Source organism: Tarenaya hassleriana, unplaced genomic scaffold (assembly GCF_000463585.1).
Source record: "Tarenaya hassleriana unplaced genomic scaffold, ASM46358v1 Cleome27, whole genome shotgun sequence".
Lineage (NCBI taxonomy): Eukaryota > Viridiplantae > Streptophyta > Magnoliopsida > Brassicales > Cleomaceae > Tarenaya > Tarenaya hassleriana.
This window is the reverse complement of record NW_010965946.1, coordinates 358976-370955: the sequence shown is the minus strand read 5'-3', so window position 1 is coordinate 370955 and position 11980 is coordinate 358976. Positions and strand designations below refer to the sequence as shown.

The following is an 11980-nucleotide window of genomic DNA, read 5'->3' as shown; positions in this document are numbered from 1 at the left end:
GGTTATGCGAATAATCTTTAGAAACATGTGGGATTATGAGAGAAAATAAAAAAAAAACAAAAATAAAATGACTCTCTTATTCTTAATAAAAAAAAAAACTCGAAATGATATTACCACTGAATCAGTATATCATCATCTTCATCTTCACTCTCATTGTCGATCATCATTTTTATAAAAAGAACAACAAACTAGAAAAGAACCAGAAGCACTGATACCATGTAGAAATTTGCGGAATAATTTTTATTGATAGTCAAAATAACATATAAATAGATGAGAGTCTTACATTTAAATAAGTAAAGTACACATAATAATAAATATTCCTAAATATATATTTTCCGGATTTGATAAGATCTCCATTATACGATATATCTCGTAATATTCTTCAAAATCCGGTATATCTCAACATCCCCCTTCAAGTTGGAGCGTGGAAGATCATGAAATGCCCAACTTGCTGAAAAGATGATCAAACGCATGCCGCTTGAACCACATCACCTTGCAAACTTGTGTCAATCATAACTAAAAAAATCAAACAAACGACTGCGCTGAAACTTTGGCACCACGCACAAAAGAATCGTTTGATGATAACAAAAAAAGGGACGACAATCGCGGTGCAGAAAGAAGTCTCGAGAATAACTCTGATCCATCCGAGATTGAAAGGCAACTACGCGAAAACGTTTAATGACAACAAAGTTTTTGGCAAGAATAAGATGATTGGCGGTTAAGCGAATAATCCTTAGAAACATGTGAGATTATGAGAGAAAATAAAAAAAAAACAAAAATAAAATGACTCTCTTATTCTTAATAAAAAAAAAAACTCGAAATGATATTACCACTGGATCAGTATATCATCATCTTCATCTTCACTCTCATTGTCGATCATCATTTTTATAAAAAGAACAACAAACTAGAAAAGAACCAGAAGCACTAATACCATGAAGAAATTTGCGGAATAATCTTTATTGATAGTCAAAATAACATATAAATAGATGAGAGTCTTACATTGAATAAGTAAACTAAATAAAATAATAAATATTTCTAAATATATATTTTCATTATACGATATATCTCGTAATATTCTTCAAAATCCGGTATATCTCAACAAAAATGCGCTTATGATTTACATAATTTACGAGGAATGGTGCATGTTAATATGGAAATACATGCATATGTTTAGTATTATGTATATATATATATATAAGGTGTTGATTACAAAATAAAATAAAAAAAGGAATGCAAACAACTTTGTACACATAGCATGTGAAAGTATTGAAATTTCCGCCTTTGTGTTTGAATTTTAACGACTTTACAACCCTAAAATACTGCTTTCAAGCAAAGTAATTCTATTTTCATTTATTCTTTTCTATTCCAAAACAAGGGTATAGAGACCACGAGACTACTGCAACTTAACACGAAAATCAGACAATAGATTTTTCGTTGAAATTAGGAAAAGGAGATAAAGAGGATAAAGACACAAATAAAGGAAATGGGAAAAGGAAAAAACAAAAATTAAAGAAGAAGAAATGGGTTTGGAACGTAGGTACATGAAGAGCAGCTATATTTATATTCTCATCAATTCCATGCTTATACCAAATAAAAACAATAGAATGAATAGTTCAGCAGACGAATATGGATAATGATTCCTCTAACTTTGATTTACAGTCGATTAACTTAACGAAATCTAACAGTTCAAGTATGTGACATATAAACGTATAAAAACATGTTATCTGAGTAATAGAAATATACAAAATATATTGAAGAAGTTACTCAAACTTGGGTGACATAATGATAAAAAAACATATGCAAAGTATGTTTTTACCATGAGTTTAAATCCAAGCATAGGAAGGATAATTTACCTATACTTTTTCGATCTTTTGAGATATGTAGCTCAGTTAAAGATTCGGTGAACTTATAGATTATAAAAAAAAAATATAGCGAAGAAGTTGAACTAACAATCAAGAGGGAAATGTGAATTATATTGGTTAGGTAGTTGGAAATATGAATGTGAGCTCACTTACCATGTACGGACCATCACCCATATGTTGTGTGTTCTTGCTTTGAGCCTTTAACTTTAGTTTTTTTTTTTTATATTCCCTCTGTTTTCTTTTGTTCTTGCTTTTTTTTTTTGTGGCTTTTGGGAATGGAGGGAGACACGGTGGAAAACAAAAGAGACAAAGCTAAAGAGGCTTTGGTCCTTTGGATTATAGAATTATTATATCTGAAAATATTTATGTATTTCTCCGTCCATCGATGGAAGTTAAGGGTGAAAATTTGAGTTCAGCAATAAACTTGAACCTTATATAATAATAATTTACAACTATTTCCGGTATAAAAATTTATATTTTATAATTTTTCTAAACTAAATATAACAAAATAGTTTTTTAAAATAATATTTTTAATAGAACCTCAGTCTCCAAGAAAACCAAAATCAAGTATAAAAACTAAACATATACACATTAAAAAAAAATAGAATATAGAATTAATTGAAGTGTGAAATATAAGTGAATCTTGAAACTTTCACCTCTACATGTATGTAAGCGTTCAAGGGAAGTAATGCTATACAACCAAATAATAAATTAAATATCTATATATTTAACGTTTAATTGGACCGTAAATGAACCCTTGGGTTCTGAAATGAAACGAAGAGGAAAAACGCCCGTGGGCCTTTGGGAGCCCACTGAAACTTGATCCAGTTCCAGCCGGCCTTCACATGAAGTGACGTCAAAGAGTGCCGAGATGACGTCACACACCTTGTGACAGGTGTCATGCTCGCAAAAGTGCTGTCTGGCTTTCGACCCGTGAGTGGGTTGGTGAATTAGTCCCCTTTTTGCCTTCTCCACTTCCATGTGAGTTATTTAGATATTATACGATTTTAATGAGTTATAAAAAAATATTGGCTTCGGCTCCATTAATGGATAATGATGTCGACTCGTGGGAACCCCATTTCTCTATCTTACACATTCCTCCTACGTATATATATATATATATATATATATCATATTTCAAAATAAGAAAGATAATTCATAAACTTATTTATCAAAAAGATAATTCATAAACCTAACACCGAGAGCTTTTAGACATGTAATGCAATCATCATCATCACAATCCCGACCCAAAAGATTCCTATATATATATATTAATCTCTCCAAGAACCCTAAACCCACCAAAATCATAAACCCATCCAGCCATTATTTTATGTTATTTGTTTTTCTCTCACGATGCATTCAAGAACTCATCCGCTGATCCTTCTGGTTATCATCATGTCAGTGTTTTTGGTGGGTTCGAGCGGGGACAAGGCCCAAGACAAGGAGGAGTGCACGCAAGAGCTCGTGGGACTGGCCACGTGTCTCACGTACGTGCAAGGACAGGCGAAGGCTCCGACGCCGGACTGTTGCTCCGGACTCAGACAAGTCCTCAAGACGAACAAGAAGTGTCTCTGCGAGCTCATCAGAGACAGGAACGACCCTGACTTGGGCCTTCAGATCAATGTCTCTCTCGCACTCGGTCTCCCTTCCGTTTGTCACGCCGCTGCTGACGTCACCAAATGCCCATGTATGTTTAAATTAAATCTGCTGTTTTACATATACTGGATGTGTTTGGGAAAAATTCACGATGATAAAATTAATGGAACGGAAGTCGTTTGCAAAATAAATGTGAATATATGGGTTTTGTTTCTGTTAAGATTTTTTTTTACTGAAGAAAAAACTTTATCTTTTAAAATCCGATTTTCTTTTTCCAAGTTTAATTTTTACTACATTAAAATTTATTTTCAGAAAAAAATGGGCTACTTTTTAAAATCTAAATTTGCATATTTTTTGAATTTTCAAAATTTATAGCTATTATATATATATTGGATTTTAATTAACAGGACATGAATGACCGCCAATCGTTGCAAGTTCACTTATCTTGTTTTGACATTTTTATCGGAAAAAAAAAAAGAAAAAAAACTTTATTTTTCTCTATTTTTTTTGTTGTCGTAACAAAAAAAACTACAGCTCTACTTCATCTGGACCCAAATTCGCCGGAAGCCCAAGTATTCTATCAGCTCGGCAAAGGATTAAACAACACAGGCCCATCTTCTGGGCCCACAAGCTCTACGCTTGGGCCCACCGGCCCATCTCCCACCCCAGGCTCCACCAGCGATGGCCGAGCGACCTCCGTGAGAGGCACGAGCGATGGTCAAACTCAAAGAAAACGATGGCTAGGAATAGAGATTGTCGCCCAATTAGTCCTAATCTCCTCCTTAATCACCCTTAATTAAACACTAAATTTCTATGATGTTGACCTTTGTGCAGTTACGGTATTGATGTGATATCATTTGTCCTTTTTCATACCAAAGGTTGAATGTAAAATAAATCCACCGGTTTGTGTATCGTTGGATATTTGGATTTTATTGGTTTGTTTTTGGGTTTCGATTTTTTTTTTATAAAAACAAATCTATCATTTCGATTTTTTACTTGTTCTTTTTTATAAATAATATTTATTCGGTTTTCATTTTGATTTCTAATCCAATTTTTATTTTAAAAACTTTTGTTTTTTAAATAAAATTCGAATTTAATTCCGTCTTGTGGGATGCTTTATATTGGAATTCAAATTTAAGTTATCTTGGTTTAACAAAAAAAAGATTAAATTAATTTTGTAGATTAAATTTAATTATAATATAATTAGATGTTAGTCAACTTGGTTGGGATAATTTTTATATATATACGAATCTATATCTTCTAAATGGTGTGTCAGAAATAATATTTGATATATTTATTTCAGAAATATTTTATTTTCGAGAATCATAAAATTATTAATTTTGGTCTTAGCTACATATATAATACGCCTTTTTTTTCTCTAAAATTATAAATGATATTTAAATCGTATTACATAATGCCGAGTTAAATATTAATCCAGACCGATCACGTGGTATATACTCTTTGATCTCCCAATCCGATGACTCCACCGCTCTGATTCGAAAGAAGAGGATGCCACGTCTCTCACGCGCTCGTGCTTTATCTTCATCCTCTGTTTTCTTTTCGGGGACTTCTCGTTCAAGCAACAATCTTTTTTTTTTTAAATAAGAACTTCAAGGAAAAAAACACCAGAAGGAAAAGGGAAAAAAAGCAAGAAAATGGGAAAAATTAAGCAAGAGGGTGAATTTTCGTAGAATGGTTTAATCGAACTGGGACCCAACCACAGTTTCGTGTTGTATCTTTTACGATTCTTGATTTGGATTTGGGTGCGAATGTGGCAAATTGCAGTGAAGGTGAGATTCAACCCACACGGAATCTGTGATTCTATCAGTTGAAGATAAGGAGACAAAACTTGCCCATTCCCAAATCCGCTAAGCGACACGACAACACGAATTCCCAGATTATCTTCCAATTTTTTGAGTTCGTATCTGTCTGAATTGAATTTCATATGCTCCACTCCTTCTGGTCAATAATTCAGTAGTACTACTCGATCCCGATTCTTTTTTATTCTTTTTTAAATTATAGGGTGGTGGTGACGTCCTCAAGCAAGGAAGAGATTAGCTTTTATATCTTTTTTGTGTTGAGGGGCCATTGGGACGAGTGCACGGAATTCATCCCCCTCCACGCTCTACTTTTCCTCGGAATGATCTTTTTTGCTTCTGAAATTCTTGTTTCAAGGAGTTGATCGACTCTGGGTATCGGAAGTTTGTCTCTTTTTTCGATTCTTGGTTAGAAAGATCCTTTCTTTTCGTTTCTGCACCTAAAATTTCCTTCCTCTGCTTAATTTTTGGTTCTGGATTTGAAAATTCTCGATGCCCTTTTCTTTTTATGATGCATTATTTAAACCCAATTAAGGTTTAACAGTTTAAACTAGGTTTTGAGAGTATGCAGGGTTCTGTAATGTCTTCCATGGTCGCCTTCTTGCTGCAGATTGTTAAATTCTGGCCTGAGATGGTTAGTTTCATATCTTCTTTTACTTTGCTTTTCAGGTCAGAGTCATAAGAAGCTTCAGTGGCAGAAGGAAAAGCTTTTCCCTTTTAAGGGACTGATTGAGAAATGACGACGTCGGTCTCTGTCAGGGAGATTGGAGAGGATCCATTCACCAAACCCATTGGAAGATGGCCTGTGTTCTTCTATGGAGTTGGCCACATGCTAAACGACATCACTGCTTCGTGTTGGTTTACTTATCTTTTGTTGTTCTTGACTCAAATCGGCCTCTCCCCAACGTGAGTGCAGCTGATTTCATATAACGTTGATAAGTTTTCTTGCATGATTTGGTGAAAATTTAACTGATTGCTTACTTTGTTTTTGTAGGGATGCTGCTATTGTCATGCTTTCGGGTCAGATTGCTGATGGATTTGCTACCATCTTCACCGGTGAATTGGTATTTTGAACTTTATTTCTCTTGTAACTAGAAGAGTTTGTTTTGACCTAGGCTAATGGATTGTTGTTCAGGGCCTGCTTTCATTTTGGTTCTCGTCTTTGATGGGTCGGTTCTATTCTTGTGAAAGGAAAGGTTCTCACACTCGATATAATGCTGTTTACCCAAGTTCGGGTTACGTGTATAAATGTTTTAGTGGATGCAAAGATATATCGAATTGATTCAGGCAATGGAAACGGTGAACACCAGTAAATCCTATTGTTACTTCCTTTTTGAACGTGTGTTCTTTTATCATTCGGGGCAATAACTGTTGTTGAGATAAACTAGATTTGTTCTATATGCAGCATGGAGGAAGAGTTACAATCTTGGTCCATCTATGTCTTTTTCACATGACAGATAGACAGGTTTGGGCATTTCAAAATATGGCATGGAGCAGGATCTGCATTGGTTGCTATCTCCTTTTCCTCGGTTTTTGGTGGTTGTATGCCTTGTTCGATCCTCCACAGCACTTCTTCAATGGTGAAAACCTTCTCGTACAGTGTTTTTGCGGCAATCTTCAATGTAGGATGGGCCGCTACACAGGTTTCCCACATGTAATCATCTTATTTTTGATGATACCCCCCGGTATTTCCATGATTACTCTGTAAAATGTTGAAGCTTTTATGAATAAGCTCTTGCTGTGAATAATGCAGAATTCTCGAGCTCACTAGATGTTTTGATTGCCCTAATGATCTTTGACTTGCTCCTTTTCTGAAGGGCTATGGTCAATTGCATCTCTCTGAATTCAACAAGCAGAGTAGCACTAACAAGCTGCCGCAATGCATTTACTATGGTTCGCTCTTCTTTTTACCCATTACCAAATTCTTCAATGTATGCATTTTTGTAGCGAGTAAGCTTGCCTGTCCTAATTTGTTGGCAACTTGTTTCAGGTTGCTAATCTAAGCTTGTATGCCATTGCTCTAGTAGTGTTTGGGTTAGTCAAGGGTCAGACTCTAGAAAATACCGAAAGTCAGGTTTGTATTCATATAGATTTAAGTTTTAACTATGTATATTGCAGCAAATGCTTCTGGATACAAATGATTCTATGTTGGCCTTTTAAGTTGGCAGTATCGCTGGATTGCGTATTCATCCATCACTCTTGGCTGCTGCTTCGTGGTCATATTTCTTATGGGGACAAAGGAGCCAGGGTATGCAAAAATCTCTGAAATATTTCGTCAATTTGACAGATCAAGAAGTCCATAACCAAAGAGAAGTATTTACATCTTGACATAGAGAATATTGGTAGATTTGTAGTATATTTTCTTGAAACCAGTTGCCTTTTGTTTTTGTCAAAAGGTTGAGGATTTGTCTAAGAGAAAATAGCAATATCCAAGCAAGAATTTCATGGGTCTACTGGTTCCGTAAAATTCTATACTATCAAGTCGCTGTGGTTTACGTTCTCACCCGATTAGTATTGAATGTTTCACAGGTCAGTTTCCGCCTCTTTCGTTAGTCTCTGTTCAAACCCTTTGATAAGGATGGTTCTAACTTCCAAGATTATTCTCCCTTTTCCAGGCATATCTCGCATTCTTTGTGATTGATGATTTGCAAATGGTTCAATCAGCTAAGGCTTTGGTACGCAATCGATTCACATTAAACGATGACCCTTCTCAGTTGTAGTCATTTTGAGCGTTGCTTTGAATTTTTAAGGATAAACTCTATAATTGATTTGCTGTCTGAATAATGGCATTTCCACCAGGTTCCTGCAATAATCTATATCAGCAGCTTTGTTGTATCGGTTCTTCTTCAGGTGCTAGCCTTCAGAACTTCCAACCTGTCTCTAAAACTTTTCCTTTTTGGTTTTGTTTTCAAGTTCTATTATATGTGACAATTATATACCCATAATATAGGAGATTCCATGGAACGGGAAACGTTTGAAAGCATATTATTGCACTGGTGGCATCCTCTGGATATTCTGTGGTGCAGCCATCCTTCTCTTGCCGAAAAGCATAAAGTCTTTCATGTATGCCATCTCTGTTTTCATTGGTATCGCCAACGCATTAATGACGGTATGATAACTGTCCCCTCTCTCTTTCGACATCTTCATATATTTTTCTACCGAAGCTCACATTTTAGAATGAAATTACAGGTGACGGCAGTGAGCATGCAGAGTGTATTGATCGGTGCAGATCTCAGTGGATGCGCGTTTGTTTGTGGATCGTTAAGCTTCTTGGACAAAATATCATGTGGGATCGCTCTTTACGTTCTTCAGTCACACCAAAGTAAGAAATTTCACTATTTCTGTCTCTCCTGGCCTCACCAACAAAGTCGGAAACTGCAAGAACTTATAAAAAGGAAATGGTACATGGCGTATTGATTGGAAATGACTGATATGTTGCAGGTACTGCGCCAAGAATCCAATTAAATGGCGACAAATTACAATATTTTTCAGTGACAAGATATGGATTAGGTCTTGTCCCGGCACTGTGCTCACTTCTCGGTGTTGCCGTAACGTGGACTATGGAACTCCAAAACACGATCCCGAAGCCTCTGGTCGAGCCCCTTCTAGAATGACCAAACATACTAGAATGGTTAACATGGTAACCTCAAGCTATAGAATGTTTGTTTCAGAAATAATTTCTCTCTTCTAATTTGTTACGGTGGATGCATTACACAGTTCCTTTTCTAAAAATCCATACTCATTTAGTCATTTGTTTGGTTCATCATGGACAGATCATACTGTAGTTACAGGAATCTGTACCAGAATTACTTAAATGTAATGGAATTTCGATTTCTTTTGTGTAATTCCATACTCTTTCATCTCTGTCTTCCTAGCATGACATTCTTCTTCAGACCTGGAAGATGTACATCCAGGAAGTAATGCTCCCAATCTATGCTTCCTGTGTTTAACCCGAACATCTCTCTCTCTTCTGTTGTCATATCCTCCATCAGCTTTTGGGTATTGGTGTTGTCAAACCTAGTACAAGGGCATGTTAATAGCCTGTATGTTCTCATTGTCATTGCCCCGATTTTATGAAAAAGAAAAATGGGATTGTTACCGTGCTTTTGTAAATGCTATTGGCTCGTATGCTTTGGCCATGCGCATGATATACTTTATTTTCCTCTCGCTTTTCATCTTCGATATCGTGCATAGGTTTCCATCTTTCTTCCTGTCTTGCTCGGTCATGATGTTGGATATGTAGGGGGAGAAATCCTCCAAGGATAGGTGAAATGTTGCTGGCTCTATCATTATGTCCTCTCCTTTGGAGTCCCTCAGTGGAGAGCGAGAGAAATATCGACGAGCAAGGTCCGAGAGCTGGTAAATCAGCAGTGGGTTCACAGCAGATGAAGTGGCATGGTACACGTTCAGGTCGGGATTTGCTTCCACCGCATGTTTTGCCATGGCTGCCATTGCTGTGTTCACTACCATATCCACAGGTACCTGCTCTCCAGATTTTACCATTAGCTAAATTCAGATCTCAGTGCATCACTGTATTTCTCTTGCATTTTGGTAAGAACTCAGACTGATCCAAGGAATTCGAAGGAAGAGGAAAAGTAGCCACTTACAAAGTCGACCACAGCTTGAGGGTCACCAAAAAAGCCCGGGAGCTGCCCTTTGCCATAGGCCAAGAGAAATGGATCCACCATTCTGTTAGCGAAAGTTGGGGCTTTTATTCTTCTTCAAGAGTAGTGAATGAGCCAGAAGAAGCTATCCTTTTCTGTATCCTTTGATGGAGAAAACGAAAAGAAGGAAACGATTTTACCTGTTGCCTTGTATCAAGCCGGGGAAAGGCTCTTTGTAGGAGCTTTCGATGGCACTTGGTCGTATGATCACAACAGGCAGATTGCCTCGGGAGCTTTCTATCACCATCTCTCCCATTGCTTTGGTGAAAGTGTAGGTATCTTGATACCCATGGGTTTTGGCTCTGGTTTTGACAAAGATTGAACATGAAAGTTATAGCCTCTAAAGATGCAGTGAAGTTACAGAAACTGGTCTGCGACATGTATGAGTGAAAATGAGAAAGGATAGCTGCACCGTTCATGACCAAGTTCCTTCATTTTTCGGGTCAATTCTCCGTGACGGGAAGATCTTGTAGCTTCTGAAGCTAGCTCCACCTCAGATTCAATTTTCAATCTGCCAAGAGGAGTCTCAGGTACTATCCCCCTGTCTCATTCCATTGACATATGCTATAAACAGAAGAAGAAAGATGTAAAAGGTCAAGACTTTCTTCCTCTGCAGTTTTCAACGGTGTGTGGCCTGTAAAATCCTACCGGTTGAGAAATGCAGAAAAAGATTCAGTTTTTCGCATTTCTTGGTAAATCTCATGAGCTGGTCGGGTCCCAGTTTGTTGGTGCTGAGAGCCAAATCGGACCTGTTCCGTTTAGCATTTCTTTTAAAGAGTCTTGCCCTTGGAAGAGAGAAGAGAAAAAATTTGGTCGGAAGTAGGGATGCAGATGAAAGATAAAAGAAAGAACCTGTCGTCAAAGGTTGTTCTGGCAGCAGAGCTGACGATAACATCGATCTCCTTGGCGATCTTGTTGGCTGTTCCAGAATCCATGCCGAGGTTGTTAACTGAAATGTCTCCGACTACTGGAATCAACTTGCTCGTCATGAAGCCTTCATAGGAGTGCCCATGTGTTTGCCTCAGAAGCTCGAAGAGGTCCGAGTTTATGATCTGAGAAGTGAAAAAGTAAAAAGGAGATGACAAAAAGGAAACTACTTGCAGGAACAGAACAGAACCTCATCGTAGAGTCTCTTCTTGGCGGCTTCTTGGTCCTTGGTCTTCATCAGAAGGAAGATCTTTCCTGTCTCTGGAGCTGCTCTCAACGATTTCTCGATGAAAACTGTGATTTGTAAGTCGATAATCTCAGTCATCATATATACCAATGAACACTTTTGGTTGGTCAAGACCAGAACAGTGAGAACCATGGTGTGTACGGGTAGCATGGATTCAAACCCTAAAACCACCAAAGTAAACTGAAAATGGGTTTGTACCTTTGGCGAGGAACCCTGTCGCGCCGGTGATGAAATAGCTCTTCCCCTGCATGAAACTGACGATCCTATTCCCGTCCGAGATTCCGGGCACTGGCATTGCAGCTTTTGGAGTCTTGTCCTGATGACAAGCGGTAAGCCCATGAGGTGACCGTTGACATGCTGGCTTCCGACAAGAGAATTCCGGTGTTTTGCCGAAGTTGAAGTGGGAAACAGCGGTCGCCATTGTAGGAAAGGTGGTGGTGGTCGTGTAATGCACGGCCATTGTATTTTTTGCAAAGGAACCTTTTACAGGGTTTGCAAGTATCGTCTTTTGCCTTGGCCTGTGCATGTGTTTATACAGAAGAACTGCAACATCTGATATCTGTCTTTGCATCGGTTGCATTCTCCTCCTTGTGTTTTTGATGATTTGTATTTATATTTAGGAGGTTTTTTGAGATGAATATGGTTCTAGAAGTTTTTTTAGTTTCATCCTTCCATCTTATTATTCAGGTCATTATCATCTTATATTTGGGCGGTCCATTAATGGGCTTCTTCATTGGTTACTTGGTCGGCCCATTTTACTTTTAGGCTCAAATCCAAATCTCGCCCCATCCACATAAATATTGCCCACGTCATCGCCATCGTCATCATTTTCCCTGTTGGAGCACATCTTCCTGGTAAGTGGTAACT

At 37.5% G+C, this 11980-nt stretch overlaps 2 protein-coding genes, 1 long non-coding RNA gene and 1 pseudogene across 5 annotated transcripts; 3 read left to right on the top strand and 1 right to left on the bottom strand.

Moving 5' to 3' along the window:
- The first annotated feature begins 3033 nt into the window (after positions 1–3033).
- On the top strand, positions 3034–4410 carry LOC104817145 (protein YLS3-like). The gene is made up of 2 exons (XM_010546218.2): positions 3034–3549; positions 3993–4410. The coding sequence occupies exons 1-2, from the start codon at positions 3216–3218 to the stop codon at positions 4256–4258; spliced, it is 600 nt and encodes a 199-aa protein (XP_010544520.1). The 5' UTR covers positions 3034–3215; the 3' UTR covers positions 4259–4410.
- Positions 4411–5070: 660 nt separating this feature from the next.
- LOC104817137 (major facilitator superfamily domain-containing protein 12) lies at positions 5071–9108 on the top strand. Of its 3 annotated transcripts, none has more exons than XM_010546213.2 (14): positions 5071–5375; positions 5481–5650; positions 5945–6181; positions 6270–6339; positions 6733–6929; positions 7093–7168; positions 7266–7349; positions 7444–7523; positions 7672–7804; positions 7891–7950; positions 8075–8125; positions 8226–8384; positions 8465–8597; positions 8717–9108. In XM_010546213.2, the coding sequence occupies exons 3-14, from the start codon at positions 6012–6014 to the stop codon at positions 8887–8889; spliced, it is 1386 nt and encodes a 461-aa protein (XP_010544515.1). In that variant the 5' UTR covers positions 5071–5375; positions 5481–5650; positions 5945–6011; the 3' UTR covers positions 8890–9108. The 3 variants fall into 3 exon arrangements, with proteins under 3 accessions (XP_010544515.1, XP_010544514.1, XP_010544516.1); XM_010546212.2 differs by having other exon boundaries at positions 5072–5375; positions 5481–5683; XM_010546214.2 differs by lacking the exon at positions 5481–5650 and having other exon boundaries at positions 5259–5435.
- A 4-nt stretch (positions 9109–9112) lies between these two features.
- Positions 9113–11961, bottom strand: LOC104817140 (annotated as a pseudogene).
- Positions 9634–10711, top strand: LOC104817139. Its single transcript, XR_772457.2, has 3 exons — positions 9634–9753; positions 9832–10469; positions 10556–10711. It is a non-coding gene; the product is annotated as an uncharacterized LOC104817139 (long non-coding RNA).
- Positions 11962–11980: the final 19 nt, after the last annotated feature.